This window comes from Trachinotus anak, unplaced genomic scaffold, assembly GCF_046630095.1.
Source record: "Trachinotus anak isolate AG129_WGS33_773 ecotype Australia unplaced genomic scaffold, CSIRO_AGI_Tana_v1 ptg000010l, whole genome shotgun sequence".
In the NCBI taxonomy this organism is placed as follows: domain Eukaryota; kingdom Metazoa; phylum Chordata; class Actinopteri; order Carangiformes; family Carangidae; genus Trachinotus; species Trachinotus anak.
In genome coordinates, this window is record NW_027273861.1 from 27,063,195 (window position 1) to 27,087,175 (window position 23,981).

Below are 23,981 nucleotides of genomic sequence, written 5' to 3' on the forward strand. Positions count from 1 at the left end.
TCAGTGCACTGCTGCTCAGAAACCCCCCAACTCTGTCGGTCAAAAACACAGGAAGGAGATTCAGCTGGATGAAATTTGAGTCATGTCTGTTGTTGTTGTTGTTGTTGTTGTTGTTGTTGTTGTGTTTGTGCTCCACGTGCAGGACATGTACTATGTGTCGGTGAAGGCTCTGTACACTGTGGGCTACAGCACCTCCCTGGTCTCTCTCACCACAGCCATGGTCATCCTGTGCAGGTTCAGGTGAGACTCAGTGGCTGAGGATGAGGTCGATGTTCTTAATTTTTCTGTTAAGTCTCTTAACCAGGATGTTTTAAATCTGGGTGTTAGAGATTTCTGTTCAGGATTAAAGAATTAAGTCTTTTAAAATATCCATGGTAAATATCCTACATGTAAGATCCATTTATTTGGCTAATCCTAGAGGTCTAAGATACATTTTTAAGTACAGAAATAAATGGTATCAAATGTGGTCTTTTATTTAGATATTGGTTTGTTATAAATTATTGTAAGAATAATCCTGTGCCTTAATATTTTATAGAAACGCATTAGTAGATTAACATCATACAACATAGTTTTTAATAGAAATACTAGTACCTATACTACCACTACTACAAGAAGTGTTGGTATCACTGCTATCACTACTATTAGTAGTGTTGCTGCTACTACAACCCCTACTAGTACTACAGTACTATTGCTGCGCTACCACCACCACCATTATTTTAAAAGGGTCCATGTGCAGCTTATGTGCAGTCTCTCCATTTGATGCGCTGCATCAGATTGTGGCTTCAAGTTCATTTGCATCTGTAATTCTTTGGTAGGTCAGATCAGACAAAAAAAACATAATAGAAAATATATTTCACATAATAAAGACAACACACAAAACTACGGAGGCGAAGAATGGCCGTGCTTGCAAATGTTTTTATCCTGTTGTAGAGATAACGAAGCTCATTATCTCAAGATGTCAGGAGAAAACAATTTTTTGTTATTCCGAGATGACAGGAAAAAATGATTACTCGAGATATTATTCTCAAGACAATGGAGTTTTGTTATGTCGAGATAACGGAATAATTATCCCGTTATCTCGAGAAAGTTTTTTTTCTTGATAATGTAACAAAAAAATCATTTTCTCCTTATAATAAGTTGTTATCTCAAGATAACAGGATAAAAAAAAAATTCAAAGTATGGCCTTACTCAGCTTCCGTACAAAGCTATACAGAAAAGAGCAAAGTCTCACAGAACTGCTTTTGCACTACCACTGCTACTGCTGTTGCTTTTGTTACCACCACAGTTACTACAACAGAAGATGTTCCTACAATCCTGCTACTGCATCACCACTATCACTACTACTACTACCACGACTACTACTACTACTACTATTACTACTACTACTACTACCACCATGACTTCAGCTGCTGCATTACTGCTTGAGCTTTGGCCACTACTGTTATTACAGCTGCTGCTACATCACTAATCAGACCTACTGTTATATTAAACTTCACCGTCTACTATCGCTGTTTCTGCTACTAGTGTTACCATCACTAGTAACACCAAGGCTACTAGAGGTAGCAGTATTAGTGGTACTAGTGCTACTTATTGACCAAATCCCAATAATTATCACTTCTTCTCTTACTACCACTGCTGGTAGGACTGCAGCGCTTCTTCTGCAGCTGCTGCAGCTGCTATGTGATAACAAATAATTAGCAAAGCTGTGCAGCAAAGGAAGTGGGTCTTTGAATAAAAGGTAACATGATAATCAGTGTGTTCATGTCTGTTCTTCCACAGGAAGCTGCACTGCACCAGGAACTTCATCCACATGAATCTATTTGTGTCGTTCATCCTGAGAGCTATTTCTGTCTTCATCAAAGATGGCGTGTTGTACGCCACAGAGGACAGCGAGCACTGCTTCATACACACTGTGAGTAACACAGACGCGCCTGCCTGTGCAGTGTTTGGGTTTTAACAGGCAGTCGCTGATGTTTAAATATAATTTTCTTATGTTTTCTTTTGTCTCCTCAAAGCTGGAGTGTCGAGCAGTGATGATATTCTTCCACTACTGCGTCCTCTCTAACTACTTCTGGCTCTTCATCGAGGGCCTGTACCTCTTCACTTTACTGGTGGAGACCTTCTTCCCTGAGAAGAGATACTTCTACTGGTACATCATCATAGGCTGGGGTGAGACATCAAACACACCATACACTGGATTTGATTCTCATCATATAAACATCACACTAACTCATATTCTACATTAAATGCATCTTTGTTGTTCTGTTTGGATCAGGGACCCCCACCGTGTGTGTGACCATCTGGGCGGTGCTGAGGCTGCACTTTGATGATATAGGGTAGGTTATGAGCAGCAGACCTTAGTCTCATGTTGAAGGTTGTTGTGTGTTCGCGTTGCTGAATGTGTCGTTCTGTCACTTTGCGTCCCTCAGCTGTTGGGACATGAATGACAACGCTGCCATCTGGTGGGTGATAAAGGGACCTGTGCTGGCTTCCATCATGGTGCGTTATCAGTCTGTTCTAGAAACTGGGACATAAGAACATTGCAATTTTTATCAAGGGTGTTTTTATTATTTGGTAAGTTTCCTTCACATTTTTTTTCCCCACAGATCAACTTCGTTCTCTTTATTGGCATCATCGTCATCCTCGTCCAGAAGTTACAGTCCCCAGATATCGGAGGAAATGAGTCCAGTATTTACCTGTGAGTAACTTTTGTCGGAAGAAATGACACAACCTTCTTCTTACATGTGAAAAGTTGAATTTGCAAGCACTTAAATGCACCATTGCTTAATTCAGTACAACTCATGACATAAATCAGTGTAACTGATATTACTGAGTCAGTTCTAACTCTATGGCTCTTCTCTGCTTGTGATGCTATTATGCTGTGTATTATCACATCATAGATGAACATTAAAAAAACATTGTTATCACATCATTTTTATCACATCATCAAATCAAGTTTATTCATAAAACACATTTAAAATAAGCAGATTTGACCAAAATATTTTCACAGAGAGGTAACACTCTATTAAAAGAGGTAAATTGTTTTAAAGCTTTCGGACGTCTGCAGTGAGACCCTTTCCCTTAGCTTTGATCAAGGGACAGTTGGGAACAGCTGGTCTGAGGATCTGAGAGATCTGGGGATGGAGAGGGAGCAGAGGAGCTCAGAGATGTACTGGGGTGGCAGATCGTGTGAAGCCTTAAAGACTAATAAAAGAACCTTGAACTGAATTAGGTACTTGACTGGTAGCCGGTGCAGGGATGCAAGTACAGGTGAGATGCTTTCTCTTCCTTAAGAATCTGGCTGCAGCGTTGTGCAGCAGCTGGAGATGAGACAACCAGGACTGGAGGATTTTCATGCCTTTATTAGACAGCAGCAGTGGAGACAGACAGGAAATGCAGGGGGAGAGTTTGGGGATGACACGCAGAAAGTAGTCCAACCAGACAGAAGCCAAAGCAGGACTCACTGCTCAGGGCATCTGGGCCCATGTGGTATGAGGCCAGACCATTCAGCTGTCAGATTTCAAAGTTTTAATCACTGTCAGTCACAGTCTTGGTCCTGGATTACAGCTGCTTTTGTGATGTAAATAAAGCAAAATCTACTTGGGACCTCTCATGAACAGGCGATTCCCTTTTCTTTATCATCCTTCATTTATAATCCTGTGATGTGTCGGATCGTAGATCTTTTTTATCTCTAGAGAGCAAATAGTTTTTTCATGTGACCAAACTGACATTCAGGTGAACATCAAGCTGAACAATGAGCTCCCAAACTGCAGCTCATGTTTTAGCCCACTCCTCTCATTTAAAGGGATTTTACTTTAGAGTTGAGGAAGAGCAGTGAATTTTCTCCATGTGTTTAAAATGAACATAAATGACCACACAGACAACCATGTTTCCTAAATGTTACAATTAAATCAAATTTGTAGTTGAACTTATTAAGGCAGAAAATTGTCATCATATATGTGTGTGCAGATTATAATGAGGACACACACTGCAGACTGTTGTCTGGTCCTCTCATGATAACTTCTGTGTGTGTGTGTGTGTGTGTGTGTGTTGTTTTGAAGGAGGTTGGCCCGCTCTACTCTGCTGCTGATTCCTCTCTTTGGGATTCACTACACTGTGTTCGCCTTCTCCCCTGAGAACTTCAGCAAGCGAGAGCGTCTGGTGTTTGAGCTCGGACTCGGATCCTTCCAGGTGACTCCATGTTTCTCCATCGTGGATGAAATTTAAGAAAAAAAGCCTTTCATGCTCCATTCATAGTCATACAGAGTTACAATGCAGACAAACATTACATTTTAATTTAAGAATAAGGACATTAACAATTAATAGATGTGAGATTTGAGACTTGGCCTTAAGTTAGACCCACTGTACGTCACAAACTGAGATCATGAAACAAACAAAACTCAGAACAGAGGAACACTTTGACTGGGAGGCCGCGCACAAAGTCACACCTCTAACATTTTATTTTAATTAATTTATTTATTTTTTGCAGTGATTTAGGATGTAGTGATCCAATTTAACACACAACAGATTACAGGTCATATATTAAATAATTTTGCAAAAAAAAGCAAAGAAAACAAAAACAAGCAGCAACAGCTGCAGCTTATTATTTGTGCACTTGGAATAATGGCTGTAGATTCAAAAAGTGAACTTACACGCTTGGTTTTAATTCACTGCTCTTACTTTGTGTTTCTTCTGACAACTATCTATTGTTAAAATAGAAGCGTGAGTGTTTTTGTCTCACACTTGGACCCTCTGTCTGTCTGCAGGGCTTTGTGGTGGCCGTCCTCTACTGCTTCCTGAATGGAGAGGTAAATGTCCTCTAAGACTTCTAACTGACACTGTTCTCATAGAGTCTTCTAAATACTCAACTTAATTAAAGGTCCCATATTGTATAAAGTGAAATGTTCATGTGTTTTTTAATTATAAAGCAGGTCTAGGTTCTATATTAATACTGTGAAAGTATCAAAGCCTCAGTCCACAGAGAAATGCACACAGCCTGTATTCAGAAACTGAGCCTTAAAACCAGCCGTCAGGACTTCTGGAACTTTGTGATGTCACAACAAAACAGTCACCGCTCTCAGCCACGCCCGAAGCCCCACCCACCTGGACCCATCATCCAACCTTGCAGGATTTGGTTTCTCTGAGTGTTCACCTGAAATCTACTATATTTTTTTCAATCACTGAAAAAACTAAAACTACACTGAGCTGGTTTTTGGTTCTTAAAACTGCAAATTTCTCTTCTTATGGATATCAACACTTCAGATATAAAATATGGGACCTTTAAATATACACAGAACAACACTGATGATCAACAGCATAAGGAATAGATGAGGCTTTAAATGCAAATAACTTTAAGTATAGTATGTCTCAGGCTCATTGTTTTCAGTTTTTTTTTTCAAACTATTACAAATTATTTCTAAAAAGAATTTAAACTATGTTCTGAGCTAGCTTGAAACAGGAACTACAAAATTTTGAGTATGTGGGGGCATAAAAACCCTCCCGTTCCTTTTGATGAAGAAGTAAGAACTGAAAACGATGAGCCTTGAGTACAGACTGAACTATAGTGAGAGAGAGGGACAGTCAGCTTGTCTCTTTCCAGCGAGGTCCATTAATAATGACCTTGTGAAGTATATCCCTCAAGGTGCAATCGGAGATCAAGAGGAAATGGCGCAGCTGGACGGTGAACAGGTACTTTGCTGTGGACCTGAAGCACCGGCATCCTTCGCTGGCGAGCAGTGGGGTGAACGGGGGCACGCAGCTGTCCATCCTCAGCAAGAGCAGCTCGCAGATCCGCATGTCCAGCCTGCAGGCCGAGACCCCGGCCACCTGAGCGGCGCCGATGGGGACGCCGCGTCCGCAGCCGGACCCGACGCCGCCAAAACCACCACCGCGCCCACCCTCGTCCCGATGACCAGCCTCAACAACCCGTTCCTCAACCCATATCCCAACCCATACCCGGATGAAACCATGATGGAAACCCAACTCAACTCCAGCGACCCAGAGCAGCCTCTAGTCTGACCTGCTTCCCCTTTGAAATATGACCAAACCTGAATGTCAGGTGCCAAATATTGAATCTCTTCATGTGCTGACCTCTGACCTGGTTCAGGTGCAGCTGGAATGAAGCAGCTTAACATTTTCAAAAGGCATGAATAAGGAATCTAGTGTGTATCTAGTGCATCATTGGGCTGAGACGTGCAGAAGCATGGTCATCTCTCTGTATATATTGTATTTGTGTTACAGTTGCCTGGTGCTACAGTATTTGCTGCTGTCCAGCACAGAGGGAGCAGTGTGTTGCTCTGCAGTGTGTGTCCCCTCACAGTGATCATTCCAGTCCATCTGAGGAAGGTTTTTCACTCCTCCTCCAGTTTCACTCTGTCCTCAAAACGTATTTTAAACAACAACCACACACTGTATTCCTCCTTTCACAGCTGCTGAAATGGCTTGATTTACGACAGACAACACCGGTTGCTCTCATGTAAATACCTTAAAGGGGCACTCCACTGGTTTTAAAGATGTTTACCAGGCAAGGAGCATTATGGGAAGTGTAGTATTAAGTTTTTTTGGAGCTTGCCCAACACTAGGACCTTATATTCAGGATATCTTTGCCCCTGCTGCTTCAACTTTGACCAGTCTGCTTCTCAATCTGTCTCCCGTGGGTCCACTTGATTTTATGAAGGTGCAGTACTAAAAGCTGGAGTGACCCTTTACACGAGGTGAGAAACTGGGCACCCTAATGTACAGTAGTACCTTAATGAGTGAAGATTCATACTTAGATCAGTGTTTCTGACTGAGCTGCACACAACACACCCAGACCTGCCAACTACGTCATTTCTAAATTACTGCAGAGCTCTTTGTGTACAAACAGTGACTGTGTATGAAAGCTCAGTGTTATTACCCACCACTGGCAAAAGCCTTCATTTCCTGTGTAAACTGTGACTGATGTAAAACAATATAATGGGTTTGGAAGACGACCAGACTGTGGAGAAATTTCACCTGGATCTAACAGGTGATACATCTGGAAAGAACAGTATTTATGAGAAGGACATATTTTCTACACTGATGTGAAATGCCAAAAAAAAAAAAAAAAAAAAAAAAAAACGAGTAGAAAACAAAAACAGACCAGGGTTAGATGCTCGACTCAAAAGTGTCTTCTTCGGATGTACGTGCAGCTCTGAGGTTTGCCGACGACGACCACAATCACAAACCTCTTTTTTAAAATCTCAGCACTGACACAAGACGTCAGAGAAGAAGAAGAAGACGCCTTGGAGATCAGCACGTCTGTAGTGTCAAACAGCCGTTAGTACAGAACATGTCAATGAAAACGAACTCATGACTGAAGCACCATGAGTTCAACTGCTTGCATGAAATTTCATTTATTGTCCATGTGGTTTTGTTTATTTTTTTTTATTTTTTTGTGGGAATTTAGTGTTTTAATTAGATGTTAGAATTTTTAACAGTTTCTTTTTTTTCATAAACTTTTAGCATTTAACTAAAAGGCTGTTGTAGAGGCAACGCACTGTAATACAGATTTTATTGTCACTTTTAAAAGTGGAGCCTCTTCAACCGCCTCCTGCAGGAAGTTTCAACATTGTACTGGTCTAAGTGAAGGTTTAGACCATCTGAAACATCACAGCTCTTCACTAATCTTGGGGAAAAAAATCCTGATTTGTTGCAGGTTTTTTTTCCCCGAACATTTGAAATATCTGTTTTAATTTTAATTAATGAGGGTTAACTTTCCCAACAAATCCCTTGTGCCACCGCACAGTATCTCTGTCTTTCTGCAGTCATTGCCTCTGGTGGTATTCGTGGATGTAACTTGGAGAGTGACTTTTAACTCGGGGTGATTCTCTCATTCCAAAGACGAATTAATCAACTCCTCACTGAGTTTTTTTTTTTTTTTTTTTTGCATGGCCGTATCTGTTTGCAAAGGCTGAGTTAGCTTTGCAACTGATGTCAGTGCAGACTTTTCCTTTGGTCTGACTCAACTCTCCTATGAATCCCTGAAAACTTTGTGTCTCCAAAAGTGCCTTTAAGCACAAAACAAGTATTTTGACTTCTGTTGATGATTTAAAAGAAAAATTGTCTTTTCAGTTCAAAACGAAACTGCAAAGTAAAGAAAAGGGTTTAACAAAGTGCTTTTATGATGCTTAAGACTAAATCAGTATTTCAAACCTGGAGGCCTTCAAAGTACTTTAACTCGTCTTTGTGAAAGATGAGCACGACATGCGATCGATTAGTGTTTTTAATAAAGCTGTGGTACAGTATATTAACTCAGTACGTCAATGTACAGAACACTATCACATGCACATGTTTTCATTTTCCTTTCTCTACAGCTGGAAAAAGGGAAATTACTAGACTGCAAAAAGTCTCATTAACCTGAACCACAGGAAAACTTATATCTTGATGTTATTCTTCAAAATAATTAACAGTTTTCTACTTCAAAGGGGCTTTATTATAAACCTCCAACAGATTTGACAATTTCTGCATAACCAGAAATAATTTGGTCAAACTGCAAACGTCTGAATTTAATTGTCTGCAACTGGAACTGCAAAACTCCAAAACAACAAAAAAGTGAATTCTTTGACTAATAGATATTTGTGCACATTATTTATAATAACAATAATGATAGAAAAGCACATCTCAGTTTTCTTCTCATGAGCTGTTTGAACACAATCACACAATAAATATCGTTTTGGTAATGTGCAAGCAAAACAATGTCAAGTATGGAGTCCTGAAACAAAAAGTCTTAAATAACAAGAAGAATAAATAAATGAATTTATATCTTTAAGATGAATAGAACAATGAAATTTGATTATTTAATTTTTTTTCTTAAGTGACTGGATTTTACACTCATAAATAATTAATTAACAATATTATTTATTTATGTATGCACACTTTTGTGATAACTTTTTCATATATTTAGTCAGTTGTAGTGCTCCATGGTCTACACCCAGATTTTAGAACTACTTATATCAAATGATGCCAGGAAAACCAACCTGAAATTGGAAAAAAAAAAAAAAAAATCAAGTAATTTACATTTTTAAATTTCCATTTTTACATTCTTCATTTAATTGATCTGTTAAATATTTTATCCCCCTCTTTTTATCTTCTTGACACTGCCAGGATTATAATTTTAATGGAAAATTACTAAATTCTTTTGTTTAATTGAACTTAAATCCACCTTCTTTTTTTTTTTTATTGTTTTACAAAAACAGCCTAATTTTACTTTTCAAACTGCCAAATTCCAAGTGAGAAAACCTTGATATCCTCAACAGCTCTTGAGCATATCACATGATCTGATTCAGCAGGTGGATTTTCTCCAGGTGTCAGGGAATTGGAGATAAAATTTTCATCTTTTCTGATCATTTAAGGACTTCCATGTCGTCATGTGGTCTTAAAATAATCCTGTTTTCACACTCTCAATTTCTAAGTCTGTAAAGCGCCCGAAAGTCATACATGTGTACTTCAATCTAGCACTACAAATTAACTGATTAATTTCAAGATAAAAGGCCAAACGTTTGGTAGTTCCAGCTTCTCAGATGCTTGTGATAAACTGAATATCTTTGTATTTTGAACTTGGTCAGACAAGAAACACAATTTGATGACTTGGGATCTTGGAAAATTTTAAGAAATACCAAACAATTAATTGATTAAAGAAATTGAGGAAACAAAGAACAGATTAATTGAATATGAAAATAATAGTTGTGGCCCTCTTACAATCAAAAGCTCCAGATTAGCCATTGAGCCTTTGATCTGTTGTCACTGAAATTACATGGAAAAAATGTTTATATGCAGCATAGATCTTTTAAAAACAAACCTTCAGTTTCAAACCAAATTTGGCCCCATTTTAACCTCAATGTACAGACATCTTTTGACCTGCAGAGATCCAGATCCATGTTTTCTGTGAATCCAGACCAAGCAAAGGCAAAGAGAGAAAAAGAAGGGCTGACCGGAAACTGTATTGTCCTGTCGTTCTGCTGTGTCTGTATTCAGTCAGACCTGCAATAAAACCAGCGCAGATCCAACAGCAGCCATAAGGGGGCCCTGTCTCATCTTCTGATGTTCGGGGGAAAGAGCTGGACAATCAGCGCCTCTGCTCTGGTTCAGTTGAATGTCCAGTCCAGTTCATCACAAATATTAAGACAATCTGACCACATCATGAGCCTGATTTTCTTGATGCATTTCTATATTATTTCCTTTAGTGTTAATACGGAAGTTGGAGCCTTATATTGCCAGTACTCTGTTGATGTCAGACAAAGATGTTGCTATTATTATAATAAATATTCATTTGAACCTGTTGTTTTGAACTATGAAGTAGTTAGTTGAAGTGTTTTAGAGGTCTGTAGCCAACCTTTGTGACTAAATAAACTGCAGTTTAAATGTGCGAGACAGAAACAACCTGCCAATGTCGTACCTTGTAAATGGAGTTTTCTGTGGTTCAAAGTGAATAGCTGTCATTTTGCGCTGTGATTGTTCTCATATTTTTATTATTATTATTATTTTTTAAATGGTGATCGTGTTTGCTAAAAGTATAAAGCCTCCTGTAATGCCTCTGTACTCTCTAATAGGCTGATGCATGCGTGTTAAATCGTGTTGATCTCATTTGACCGGCAGATGTAATCACAAGGGAGGGTCGAGCTTTCAGGCCATTAAGAGAATCTGAGCCGTGTCTTTGTTTTCGAATCTGCTGTAACGAGTGGATGAGGCAATTAATAAGCTAGAACACAGATATTGGGTTTCAACTGTGAAGGATTTATCTAATTGTAGCTCTAGTCCCATCAGGACCCATCGAATACTTTTCCTTTGAATGTTAATCTTCCCAAACAGGAGGAAAAGAAAAGTGCCATAAAAACTGCTTTTTGGTCCTGTTGTTTTTACTGCATAGCATGACATGACAATAGGTTTAAAATGTTTTTCTTTTCAGCTTTCTGATGGTGGTTATCTTTATTGAATTGCTTCATTATACCAATTGCCTGTTTAAGTAATTTATAGATTAAAAAAAAAAAAAAACTAAAAAGTGGGGGGGGTGGGGTTGGGGGGCTCGGCAATTTGTGTTCTGATGGCTGAATGTAAAAGTACCTTAAAGCACTCTGCTGTGAGACTGCTTCTGTCTGCTCTTCTTTTTTTAATTTGATCTATTTCACTGCAAAGTTGCACCGTTTTATTTTGTTTGGTGTGTGAAGGGTTTTTTTGGTACATTATCGACAATAAATGTTTCTAACTTGTTGGCTCAATGATTATTTGGAAGTCTTTTATAAGGTTGGTTTTTCTTTCTGTCAATCAGCCCCATAAAAAGACCAAAACCAACAGTATTAGCATGTCTCTCAATACTTTACAGTTTACCTTTCCTTTCTGTGGCACTCAGTCCCACTCCTCCTGAGATGTAAACCTTAAAAAAGGGTCATATATTTAGAGTTTCATTTTCAAAAGAGGCTCAGCTATTTCCTTAAACAGCTGAAGACTAGTTTTCAACAAATGTTACACAAACAAGAGGTAAGAGTGCACTTCTTTGGGACTATTTTCAGCAGTGGATGAATCCACATTTGGTACTCAAAATATACAGGAAAAAGGACGGTCTATGCAGGATTGAGGCAAAATAAATGGTAACGAACATGTCACTCACCCAATTCAATAGTGTGACTTATGTTTTTAAAGGAGCTATTTGTAAGTTTTGCAATTGATCATAGCTAACATTAGCATTAACAGCTGTTTACCTACCAGTCGAGAAGAAATTGCGAGTTCAGCATCAAACTTCATTCTTTTACACATCAAGAGCTGTCTCCTTAACTCTTGTCCCGATCACCTCATTTCTTCTACTGAACTTAGCATATTAGCCCATCTCGTCACTTTCCGATGGCAACTTGCTGTAGCCTCCAATCTGACCTGGAGACGTAGCACTGCTCAGAGGGCGTATTATAACCTATTGTATTATAAACTCAAATTACCATCACCATCATGTTTGGCAGCAGAGAAAACACAATTCTTTTCTGTTTGAGGAGGCTTTGCTAAAAAACTACAGTGCCCAGTTGTTTTATGTGTTTGTGAAAATTTAAAGCATTATGGGCTTGGGGCTGAGAGCCACAGACGGGGTGGAGGACACAGAAATTGTTGAGAAAAAGACTGACACATTGTTGGTTTTGGTCTTTTCATACGATTTTTACAATAAGAAAAATATAGACAATCACCAGTCTTATCCTTCAATATTTGCCCCCAGCCCAAATAAGAAAACACCAAACCAGCAGCTTGCATTACGTCGTAAACTGGAACCTGTAAGAGAAACATTCACAATCACATTTTCAAGTAAGATAAGAGAGGTAACATGTTCACTGTCCACACCAAAAATGTAAATAGATGTAATCTAAAAAGCACAGTCCAACACTCTTCCTTGCTGCACAATTTTAAGATTTAACAAACTTCTTTTTTGTCATTTAAGCACAAACTTCCCGTCACATCTTGAATCTGTCACATCACAGAGGCAATATGTTTTGCTGCCCAGCAAATGCTCAAGTACATGGTATAATATTACAATCTTAAATATATGATTTGTTACACAGATTTTAAATGCAAACGGACTGTAGGTTCAATCCACCTGAACAGCAGAAAGACAGTGAGTTATACTGTACGATAAAGGCACTGTAGTGGTCAGTGGGTGAATTATGTAAGTTTTCCTTCAATGGACAATACATACATGTACATATGTGTATATGTGTGGACATTATCTATGATACATACCTGCTAAATGCAGAAACAATATGAATTCAACTATAAACTTGACTTAAAAACATCTCACGTTGTCCTTAGAGGAAACATGCTCTGGATTAGCATTAGCATCAGAACAGCAATCAGTAACTGGGCTTCACTAAACCTATGCTAACAAACAGGGACATGTACAGTTTAATTTACTCCATATTTTGCAATATTATGGCATATAAGAATAAAACCAAGTTACATGTATGATTAAAAAAAAAAGAACATAAATATCAACTTATCTATCTTATCTATTATTCATGACTTTTTTATAATCTGATACTTATATAAAACTGCTGGATGAACTGCAACATTGTCATAAAATACATGTAAATTAGTTCAGGTCTATTTACATTCACACGAAGACATAAAAAAAACAATAATCTGACAAATAAATAGCTTTTACAGTCTAGTGCTCCAGATGTGCGCTAGTGCACTGTGCAACATGTTGCATGCAGAGCCACCGATGGTAACATGGACATGTTTCATTAAATAAGACAGTTTAAAAGTTTCATTCTGTAAGAAATCTCTCTGTAACTTGATCATAGGTTGGCAAATATCCAACATTCAAGATACCCGTTGGCATCGATAACAGCAGGAACAACAAGGACGTCACGGTGAGCTCGAATGAACGGCACTAATACATAAGGTAAAAGTATTAAAAATAAATACAGATCTGCAAAATTGAGGAGCTGCAAGTGCACATGAAGTGATAAGAGATTGTCCTTTAATGAGCAAGTTTTTTTTTCTTTAATAAAGTAAAAGTTGAACCTTCATCATCATCCCTGAAATTTCAAACTCAGTAACTGTATCTACTTTAGTGTGTATTTTTTGTTGTAGAAGAAAACATCTGTCTAAGAGATGTTGGTGTCGTGAGTAATATGACCTCTTCATCGCAGGTGAGTGTAGTGAATTAATAAAAGCTAGACTTGAGTTTCCAAGTCTACACACTTATAAATTTGGCCCATGAGGGATTCTGCAAAACCTCCAGTGCCTGACAAAGATAAGAGGTACCTCAAACATTCAACACTCAGGCTCTGTGGTTAAGTCTTTAATTAAGGACATCGTCCAAACACAAAGCAGACGCTGAAACATGGGACATGAACTGTCCATCGTTCCTCAGACAGCGGAGATGGTGTTGGGCGTGGCGGCGGGTGCGAGGGCATGTGTCTCTGAGCCCGGCTGGTCTTTGGGGCTGGACTTGTCCAGAACAGAGATCTGAGTGACTGTGCTGCTTTCCGTGAACAACGTACGCCGTCGTTTGCTGTAGCTCAGGTAGCTCTGAGTCTGCCACTTCCAAAACCTCTTCTTTAGTTCTGCCTGGACCTAAACACACACACGAACACACACACACACACACACACACACACACACACACACACACACACACAGAATTAAAACAAAACTTGCAGCATGGAAAATAAATAATCCAGAGACCAGATGAAATTAGGTTCTTAATAAAAGGATTTCTGCCCAATAACAATGAACTACATATATCTGATCTTTTTTTTTTTTTTACTTTCCAACTTCTCAACACAAAAACATCTGTGCACCCACAGGTCAGTTTGCCTGATTAGACTCTTCTGAGAACAGCACTTGATTGACATCTCCCTCACTGTCTTTTTAACTTTCTTTCACCTGTAAGAACAGGACAAAACACACCACTTTTATTAAAACCTCGACTTTGGTGTAGGTTCAATCAGTGCTGCGCTCACTTTCTACCTGTTTGGAAATCTAATCAACCAGAACAAGTGAAAACACCTGGGTGTGTGTGTGTGTGTGTGTGTGTTTGTGTGCAGGGCCCTGTATAAAGGCTGCTCTTAAGTAGCCCCAGATATCAGAGTGTGCTTAGTTGTCCCAACAGTAAGATTGTCAGTACCTGCTTGGAAGTGCCTCAGCAGATAAAAATAGTACAACTCCCTTGTCTTTAACACGTCCATCCTGAACAAAGAATTTAATACATAAACTTACTACACGCTTTATATCAGTGGTTCTCAACCTTTTTCGACTCATTGCCAACTTAAAAACCTGAAAAATGTTGGCAGCCCACATCTGAATCCATAACAATACGGAGGCCAAATGATGCCTTCTCAGGGCACTTGCTATTTTGATTTTTTGGTTTGACGGGGAGAGGCCACCATCTGTCTCTTTCCTTTTAATTCTTCCTGTTGTTAACCAGCTATCTGTTTTGATGCTCCATTTGTTTGCCATGGATGTAAAATTTTAGTGTGAGATAATAAACAAGTATACGATGTGGTCCAGCAGGCGACAACTTAAAAAATCCTATTGTTGGCTAATCACAGTGATTAATACAAGAAGAAAAACATTGTTATTTAAACATTTTTAATGTTTCATTTAAAAACATAATGTGTAAATTTTATAATTATATCTTTCCACCAACATTGTACTGTTTTGCAAATGATGTTGGCCCACTTGCAATACCTTCACGGCCCACCAGTGGGCCCTGGCCCACAGATTGTGAACCATTGCTTTGGTTAGTAGATTACAAAATGTGAAATGTAGTTAATTAGCTGAAAACATACAAAATCAGTCGTATGTTCTCCTCAGTGTTGAATAATATTTACTATGATTCAAGCACATTTGAAAGAAATAATGAGTCTGTGAGAACTTTTAACCAGCTCATATTCATTATATCATATGATGAGATTGATATCATGTAGCATTTACCCACCTCACCGTTCAGGAAACAGTAGAGCAGGGCCACAACGAATCCCTTCAGAGGAGAAAAATATTATCAAAAAAATAAAATAAAATAACGTGTATATCCTAACACACATTGTTACTATGTTTGCATGGAAAATGTGAATTTTATGTAGTTAACATGTTGTTTTGGATTGTAATTTGTTTTTGTGTTGTGTGTTTTTACCTGAAAGGATCCCAGACCGAGCTCGATGAAGAGTCGGGCCTCTGCCCCTGTGTTTTCTGGCAGGAAGGCAAACACCATGTAGTGCATCCCAAACAGAGGGATGAGAAGCAAAGTGGATTTGGCCAATCTCCTGCACACACACATCACAGAACACACCATGAGGACTACATACATATGTGTGTGTGTGTGTGTGTGTGTGTGTGTGTGTGTGTGTGTGTGTGTGAGGATTACTTGCTGTGCGTCTATAGATGTATTGTCATGTGTTTATGTATTTACTTGAAGTGACTGGTGTCGTTGCCGCCGACACCCGGAGACCTCAGCTTCTGGACCAGTATCCGGATCACGTTGATGAAGATGATGAAGTTCACCTACATGAAACAAATAGAAATATGCTAAACACCAGGTTACTCATTCCAGGATACAAATATCTGCACCACTGTATTGATTTTTTTTTTTTTTTAATAATCTTGCAACAATGAGAGCAGACGATGAGCGAATCAAGATCAAAACCACTGGAGACAAGCTTGAATAGGACACTGTCTGTAGCTAGCTATAGTCATCCGTCAAACATCCCAGGATTATGCATTGTGCATAATCCTGGGATGTCCTGGGAGAATGTTTTTCTCAACAGGACATGGCCACACCTGCTAAGATGAAACTTGCTCCCAGAGACAATAGATCACCGCAGGAATGAGTCCTAAAGCCAGTAAATTAGTTCCCTTGTGTGGAAGTCTCTGGGTTTTTTCTAATGGGTTTCTGGTTTTTTTATTCTACAACATAAAATACCTCAGTAAATACCCCAGTCCTGGTTTCTTTAAGCTTTTATAGCTCCTAAAAACTGGTTGCTAACAATTGTCTAAATGGTTGTCGAGGACATTTTGCAAATTATTACTAACTTTGTAAGAGGAAAGGCTTTTGTAGAAGAGCTCAGAGCTAAATCAAACTACAAGTTGAAGTTTGTGGTGGTGACGTTAAGTCATGTGACCATGGTGTAGTTGGTTTATAGCCTAATATAAATCTTTTACTTCAGGTGCTTCAAACATCATAAAGTGATGTTTATTAGTGAAGAGGAACAAAATGTGTCAGTACCATAAAGTTTTGTTTGTCACAGAGTTTATTTTCTGCACTAATCCAAAAGACAATGTAAAAATCCCATTTGTCAAGGGAACCAGGGTGACGCGAACATCCCAGCAGGCCAACAGAAATACATCATCCCTGGGGCCAGACCATGTGTTGCAGGACTCCTGGTTCTTGTCTTTATGACTCAGACACCCCTCTGATGTTATTGGGTGATGGATAAACATCTGTATGTATTTGGCATATTTTCTTTAGGGCTGACGTGAACTGCTGCTACTGATCATGGTGAGTGACAGCATGTGTATATCAGAAGACACACAGCCCTTTATTCTTTTTCCAGGTTCACAGTGGAACAAACAGAGACAAGGACCACAGTACAAACAAATCAGTTCTGCCAAACTGGGGAGAAAAAATGACCATGGAACCAGGAGGCTAATGCTGCTGTAATCAGCCTCTCAGCGAAACAGACAACAGTCGCTGATTAGCTGTTTCTGTTAGTTGCCAAAGACGACCAGCTTGTCGACCAATCTGCACACTGACCAATTTCCCTGAATCCACTTTCCTTGACATGTTATTTTTGCCTCTGACGTAAACACAAGATGAGAGTCTGAGGCGGCATCAGCAGCACAACACAGGCCTGACCCAAGATTTAGGACTCCTGTAATTCCTCGATAGCTCCCACTGTAACAGCTCTGCACTCACCAGTAGCGATGCAGTTATTGGAGCTTTTATGATCCACCAGATGAAGGCCACATCTGTGTCATCCCAGCACCTGAGACACACAACAGGCAGTAATGAGATAAACAAGGCAGCCACAGAAGTACAATATTGTACATCTCGTCATGAAACACACGACTGCTCGGTGTCCACATCCAGAGAATTGTGTTGAAGCAGATCCCTACGGGCAAGTCTGAATCTAAACCCAGCATAAACTTTTTTTTTTTTTTTTTTTTTTAATGTTTCATCCCTTCTGATCTTTTTGTTAAAAACAACTGTGTGTCATGTAATCACTGTAATATATTAAACATAAAAAACTGTGCTAATGAGCTTATAGGCATCTCCTCGTGTTACACATGAATATTAGTAATAAGTAAAGAAAAGCACTACTTCAGTAAATATCTTCTTGTATATTTATTAATATCACATTATTTTTCATTAACATGAAAATTTTATGGTTTCAAGCATGTTTTAAAAGCTTTCATGCACAGAGTTACAGGAGTAATGTAAAATGTCAAAGCCTCCGTGTGAGACGCTTTGATCAGTGGTTGTGTGTTTTTAAAACTTATTCTGGGGCTGCAGCTCACCCTTGCAGGCCCGAGCGCAGTGTAGCAGTGATGTTTCTGGTTTAACAGGTGACAGGTCTGTTTCCAGTGTTTGTGCTCTGAGAGACTGACAAAGGGCTAAAATATATATATAATGCTTTTACCCGTGTGTTGTTTTTACATCACTGCCAATTGGAGCCAGAGCCGATGAATACCAGTGTCTACTGCAGTCATTTGACCTGGGTGTAAATAGTGATTGCACCCTTTTGGATTGCCAACAAAAGCCAGATGATGGTTTTTTTTTGACCAGTGGAAAAGAGGCTTTAAACTGCTAAGACTGCAGATGTAACTGAGCCCAGCTGAAGTTCACCTGTTCCATAAATTGATCTGATGGCAGGTTAACTGATGATGTTCAAAGCAATGCAACACAAACCAGAGTGTTTTCTGCTGTTGAACTTGGAATATTTCTCTTCAGTAATGTTTTAGATGGCTTCCTGTCCCATATACCAGACACTGGTGTTTTTACTTGACATGAGCTCACCCCCTGTTATCGTAGAAGTTTCGTGTGAGGATCCACGCCGTTATGATGGTTGTTGGGAGACCTGGGACACACAAACAGAATGACCTGTTCGTTAGAGTCAGAAAAGAGCCATAGCAAGAGACGGACAGAGGAAGGGAGGAAGAAACTGACATACAGGTGAAAGAGGAGGCACCCACCCCAGCCAATCAGTATGTACCACCAGAAGTATTTCTTCTGGAAGACAAAGGTGAGAGCGAGCAGCGTCTGCAGGTACATGCCCTCCACCAGCAGCCAGAAGTAGTTGGCAAGGATGCTGAACTGGAAGAAGGCCACAGCTGATTTACAGGACGCCTGCAAACAAACACAACAAACACAATATTAGTGCATGGAGAACATTTACAATAGTAACGGCCTCTCCCATGAGTTTATGGGTCACAGGGAGGTCGGTAATTATGATATGTGTGATGGCAAAGACGAGAAATGCCTGATATCAATTTATCACCTTTCATATTTAAAGCAGAAATACTAAATATTAATAAGTGTGATTTAAATCTCAATGTAAACATTAAATATTAGTCAGCTGGTGTTGCATTTGGTGCTTTTGTGTTTGTCTGTGAAAAAAACTGTACTTTACATTTATCTCCTGCTATTTACTATCCTATGTACCATGTTTTACTATGTATGTCACTAAAATCAAACGCTGACACTGATAACACGAGAGCGGTTTTAAGTTTCCAGTTTGGTTCCAGGTTCACATGGTTTCATAAGGCTGGTGTAAATGTTAGCTTCTCCAACAGGCAAACGTCACCTACACTTTCAAAGTAAGAATATTTAGAAAGTTTTTTACCTGATTTAAAATACAATGTTTAAACAGCTCGAGCAGAGGAACATGGCTGTTTTCAAATCAGGTACAAAAAAATGAAATTAAATAACACTTAAAAAAAAATACTGCTAACGGTAGCAACAAACCACATCTATGAGGACTCTCTTCCCATTGGTTTGCAGACCTGTGGTTCCCTTAACACTTGAAATTTATAGTAATTTTGAACTCAGGATAACCACCAACAATTAAAAAATATATTTAAACATAATTTCATGAGTTGGTTGAAAAATCACTTTCTAACAGATTCACTTTAAAATAAGGTCGAGAACCCTGAAATGCTTCTTAAATAATGGTTAAGTTTAATATAAAAATTAATGACTGAGTCCAAAGCATAAATTCAGCTTCTTCACCACAAGATGATCCATGTAGAAGACAGAAAGCAGGTCTGTGTTATGCTAATAGAACTGTATTATAAGGTCCTAACATAATGCTGTTCAGATGCATTTACTTTGACAAGTAATGTTCATATTTTAAAATAATATGTTTAACATCTACAAGAGAAAAGGCCTGAGAATAGGAGTTTACCAGTGTGTTTGGTGGATGTAATGAGTCTGGCTCAGCTTCCTCGGGTGTAAACAGGCACGATAAAAAGGCATTTTCACTTCTGCGTCATGACCACAAAGCTGGATGGTAGCCATCTTGTCATAATGTTTCTCCACATGGTGTAAAAGCAGCAGCAGGTAGTTGATGGTGATCAGTGAACAGTTCCTGGCCAACTTCTTTCTGTCATCCTCGTGTATATAAATCATCATCTCTTTTTTTTGGCTTGCTCTCCACCAACTCCTGAGAAAAATATCTGGCTCGCCAATTTGGTTCTGGGAAGTAATAATGAGTAATTGATTACTAATAAATAGATTTCCCAAGTAATTTCACTTTTCCAACACCATCTTCTCACACATTTATCATCACCTGCCCTTTTTTTCCTGTCTCAATTTTAACCTCTGACTAATCCATCAACCTGTTTTTTTTTTGTTTTTTTGTTTTTTTTTTTCTCTACAAAAAAAACCTGTGTTTTTGTTCTGATGGAGCTCAAGAGCTTCCTCTCATCCTTTCATCTTCTCTCTCTCTCTCTCTCTCTCTCTCTCTCTCTCTCACGGCTCTCTCAGTCTCTCTCACGGCTCTCTCAGTCTCTCTGCCTCACTTCTCCTCTGAATGAATCACTCCAGTTTGGTGATGCTGGTCCCTCGCAGCCACACAAGAGGGACACTTACTCTTACTCCAGGCAGCCTCATCAGCAGAAACTGGTCATTAGTGTCCTCACAGGCTCCGCTCAGTCACTCCCAGCATCTCAGCCCTCCTCTTCCCTGCTCTCTGCCATCATCAGCTCTTATGAGTTTGTGAGGTTCACGACCAGGAAACAAAAAAGCAGGTAATTGTCACTAACTGTGGAAACTTTTGAATTTTATCTTCCTTTCTTTCCTTTTCTTTCTTCCTTCCAATCTTTATTCTGTCCATCTTTCTTCTTCATATCCACCATCATTTCCTTCCTAATTTTTTTTCCATCACTTCTTCTTCTTTGCTTCATTCATTTCCTCTTTGCTTCTCTCTTTACATTTCCCAAAAGTGGACTTTTCACCAAACAGCACAAACTTTTTCTCCTACATGTTCACTCATTTGCTTTTACTAAAGCATATTGTGTTTTTCCTCTTCTGGGAGCCTGGGGATGTTTTTACTTAAGTAACGAATAAGAGTCCTTCAGTGCTAAATATAGACACCTTAATGGAGCTGAAGGGTTTTACACTCACAGTTGACATGAAACAGTGGTCCAGGTTTTCATCAGCAAAAAGGACACCATCTTTAATGAAGACTGCACTTGCTCTCAGAATGAAGGAGAAGAACAGGTTGATGTGGATGTAGTTTCTGGTGCAGTGAAACTTCCTGTAGAGAATAAGAAAAAGACATGCGTCTCGGTTTGGGAATGATGTTGGTGGGTTATAAAAATGATGTGATTCTTTTGGAGAGAAAAAAAATTATCTCGGAAACAGCTTTACCTGAAAACAGTGAAGACAAAAATGGCCGATATGAGAGAGATGAGGGAGGTGGCGTAGCCGGCGGTGTACACCTGTTTGAAGTTGGAGAAATATGCTGTCTGGAAAGCAAAAAAGAAAAGAGAATAAAAGAATTACAGCTCTCCTATAATTCATTCAGTTGTTCTTTATAAGTGTTTGTTAATGTGATGGGAGTTGGAGGCTGGAAGTCAAGAGCTGCACTGTTAGTGACTGACATCTTTGAATTATGTTGATGCAAAAACGATGCAGCTCTGAAGTTTCTTTACTGAGCAGACCCAGACTACATCCTGCAGGAAGGACTAAAGAACCAGACCTGGTTCTATGGGGGCACAAATGCATGCATTGCAGACTCAAATTCAGAAAAATCTTTATAAATCCAAAGTTAGTTTTAGCCCCTGCTTACACCATCTCACCCCCACTCCTTGGCTCGTAACTTCAACAAGTGCCAGACCTAAAGAGGAGGCTGTGCAGGTGTGTCAGCTTAATCTTTTTTTTTTTTAGGCAGGGACAGTGCACAATTAAACATTAACTTGTATAAACAAGAGATGCATTGTACCAGATTATAGCAAAAAAAATGCTAATTTCTGCCCATAGTCCCTGAGCAGGTAAATAAAAGACAGAAAAGATGTAAATGGAATATAAAAACCAGGTCGAACTTACAAGCAATATCATCCCAATATACCACCCCATCTGATCCCCAACAGTATGAGATTACAATTACAACACCAAGTGGCAAACACAACTTCCAAAACACAGTCATTTTCACACCATAAAACTAATCTGCACCACTCCAACACCATACATATCTGCATCTCGCAAGCCAACCCCTCCCACCCCAAAACACTAAACACACACATATGCATATACAAATACATGCCCTAGATTTGCAAACCCCCCCCCCCCACCAACTCACCAACTCATAAATATGTGCAAGTTTGTTATGACAATATCAAATGCTTTGTTAAGCATGAAAAGGATCTGTAGTTAGTACAAGTAATTATATCTGATGGGAGAGTTTTCCATTGTTTTATGGCCAGAAAAGGAAGATTTGCCAAATATAACCCATCTGTAAATCATGTTAATTATAGTCTAGTCTGCAAATAAAGGTGAGATAAACAAGTTTCATAAAGACATTTGACCTTTGCTATCACCACAGACGTGTACATTATGACTGTTTGATCCAGATGAAAGAAGCTGTAGACAAATATAAACTGAGCTTTAAATAAACTTCTACCTCAGGTTCTGCCTCTTCATCCTCCGCAAACTCACAGGCCTTCTCATAGGACGGGTAGGCGTCGGACCATCCGTCCTCAGTGCAGTTCCTGTAGATGTAACCTAAATTAAACACACACCCATTAACCTCTGAGTGACAAGCACAGAAGAGCCGGTAACAACAAGAGGATGCATGAGAGATGTGGCACTGATAAGTGACACAGGACAAGTGAGGTAAATCAATGACTGACAGAATCAAGTGTTTATGTCAGTGTGAAGAGGCTGCACTGAGGGACCTGGCAACGCTGCAGGAACTTCAGACTGTTGGCACAGACATATAAACAGAGAGAGAGATGAAAGACACTACATGTTTTCTGTCTTCACTGGTTTTTAGGACACCGACAGATGTAAAAATACATATTAATACCATTAATAAAAACTAGAATCACCACCTCGTGGTTGTTTGCCTCCACCAACCAGAGAAGTTGCAGGAACCATGTTCACAACCTCCTCTTCCTGAGTTACAGCGTTGACTAACGATCAGAAATGTTTTTGCAGGGCATTATGATGTCACAGTGAAGTTGACCTTTGACCTTTTAGATATAAAATTTCATTTAACATTTGAGTTAAACTGTGTTATAATTACTGTATGAATTTGTGAGTTATGGTCAAAAAACTTGTTTTGTGAGGTCAAAGTGACGTCGACCTTTGACCTTTGACCACCAAAAACTGGTCAGTTCATCCCTGAGTGGACATTTGTGCCAAACTCGAATAGATACCCCAAAGGTGTTACTGAGATATCACATTCACGAGCAAGGGATGGACAGACCAATGGACAACCTGAAAGCCGAATACCTCCAGCCCTGACTGTCGCCGGCGCGGAGGCATAAAAAAATAAATAAGTAAATAAAATAAATGCAGCCTCTTGTGGTATCGAGCTTTGCAGACAGAGACAGGAGGTAAAGCTGAAACTGAGGTTCATGTAATTTGTTTGTGATGCTCAAAAGTGGAAAATGATTTGTTCTTTTGTTATGAGGCAGGTTTTTCCTGGTTTAGATGAGACTCTTTACAGATCTCAACACTACAGCTACAGTAATACTTTAGAAAACAGCGTGACTCCAACTTTGTGTCAACAGTTTGGGCATTGACATGACTGGGACAATACAACCCAGGCTGCTCCAGAGTCTAGACTGTGGAATTTTACCTGTGGGGTTTTGTTGCAGGATCAGATGTTAAGTGCAGGCTATGACATGCACACAGACACACGCTGACAAATGTCCGTGGAGAACTTTAAAAGTAATGAGTAAAACCTTCAAATGAATTAAAAAATAAAGCAAAAGCCAGTGCAAAGAGGCCAGACCTCATCAACCAACATCAGCATCAG

General features: G+C 39.2%; 2 protein-coding genes across 4 annotated transcripts in view; one reads left to right on the forward strand and one right to left on the reverse strand.

Moving 5' to 3' along the window:
• The window catches only part of adcyap1r1b (adenylate cyclase activating polypeptide 1b (pituitary) receptor type I), a 28,342-nt gene extending 17,108 nt beyond the window's left edge, over positions 1 to 11,234 (forward strand). For 2 of the 3 annotated variants that reach the window (XM_071486508.1, XM_071486509.1), the window contains exons 6-14: positions 143 to 240; positions 1,780 to 1,912; positions 2,016 to 2,169; positions 2,276 to 2,336; positions 2,430 to 2,499; positions 2,607 to 2,698; positions 4,062 to 4,191; positions 4,767 to 4,808; positions 5,629 to 11,234. In XM_071486508.1, the coding sequence (XP_071342609.1) occupies positions 143 to 240; positions 1,780 to 1,912; positions 2,016 to 2,169; positions 2,276 to 2,336; positions 2,430 to 2,499; positions 2,607 to 2,698; positions 4,062 to 4,191; positions 4,767 to 4,808; positions 5,629 to 6,018 (1,170 nt within the window). In that variant the 3' untranslated portion in view covers positions 6,019 to 11,234. The remainder of the gene's footprint in view (positions 1 to 142; positions 241 to 1,779; positions 1,913 to 2,015; positions 2,170 to 2,275; positions 2,337 to 2,429; positions 2,500 to 2,606; positions 2,699 to 4,061; positions 4,192 to 4,766; positions 4,809 to 5,628) is intronic. The other variant, XM_071486510.1, reaches the window with a different exon arrangement.
• ghrhrb (growth hormone releasing hormone receptor b) overlaps positions 10,494 to 23,981 on the reverse strand; it is a 38,901-nt gene continuing 25,413 nt past the window's right edge. The window contains exons 4-13 of the mRNA XM_071486511.1: positions 22,620 to 22,720; positions 21,368 to 21,465; positions 21,122 to 21,254; positions 18,691 to 18,844; positions 18,515 to 18,575; positions 17,414 to 17,483; positions 15,911 to 16,002; positions 15,635 to 15,764; positions 15,440 to 15,481; positions 10,494 to 14,073 (exon numbers count right to left, since the gene is read on the reverse strand). Of these exons, the coding sequence (XP_071342612.1) occupies positions 13,867 to 14,073; positions 15,440 to 15,481; positions 15,635 to 15,764; positions 15,911 to 16,002; positions 17,414 to 17,483; positions 18,515 to 18,575; positions 18,691 to 18,844; positions 21,122 to 21,254; positions 21,368 to 21,465; positions 22,620 to 22,720 (1,088 nt within the window). The 3' untranslated portion in view covers positions 10,494 to 13,866. The remainder of the gene's footprint in view (positions 14,074 to 15,439; positions 15,482 to 15,634; positions 15,765 to 15,910; positions 16,003 to 17,413; positions 17,484 to 18,514; positions 18,576 to 18,690; positions 18,845 to 21,121; positions 21,255 to 21,367; positions 21,466 to 22,619; positions 22,721 to 23,981) is intronic.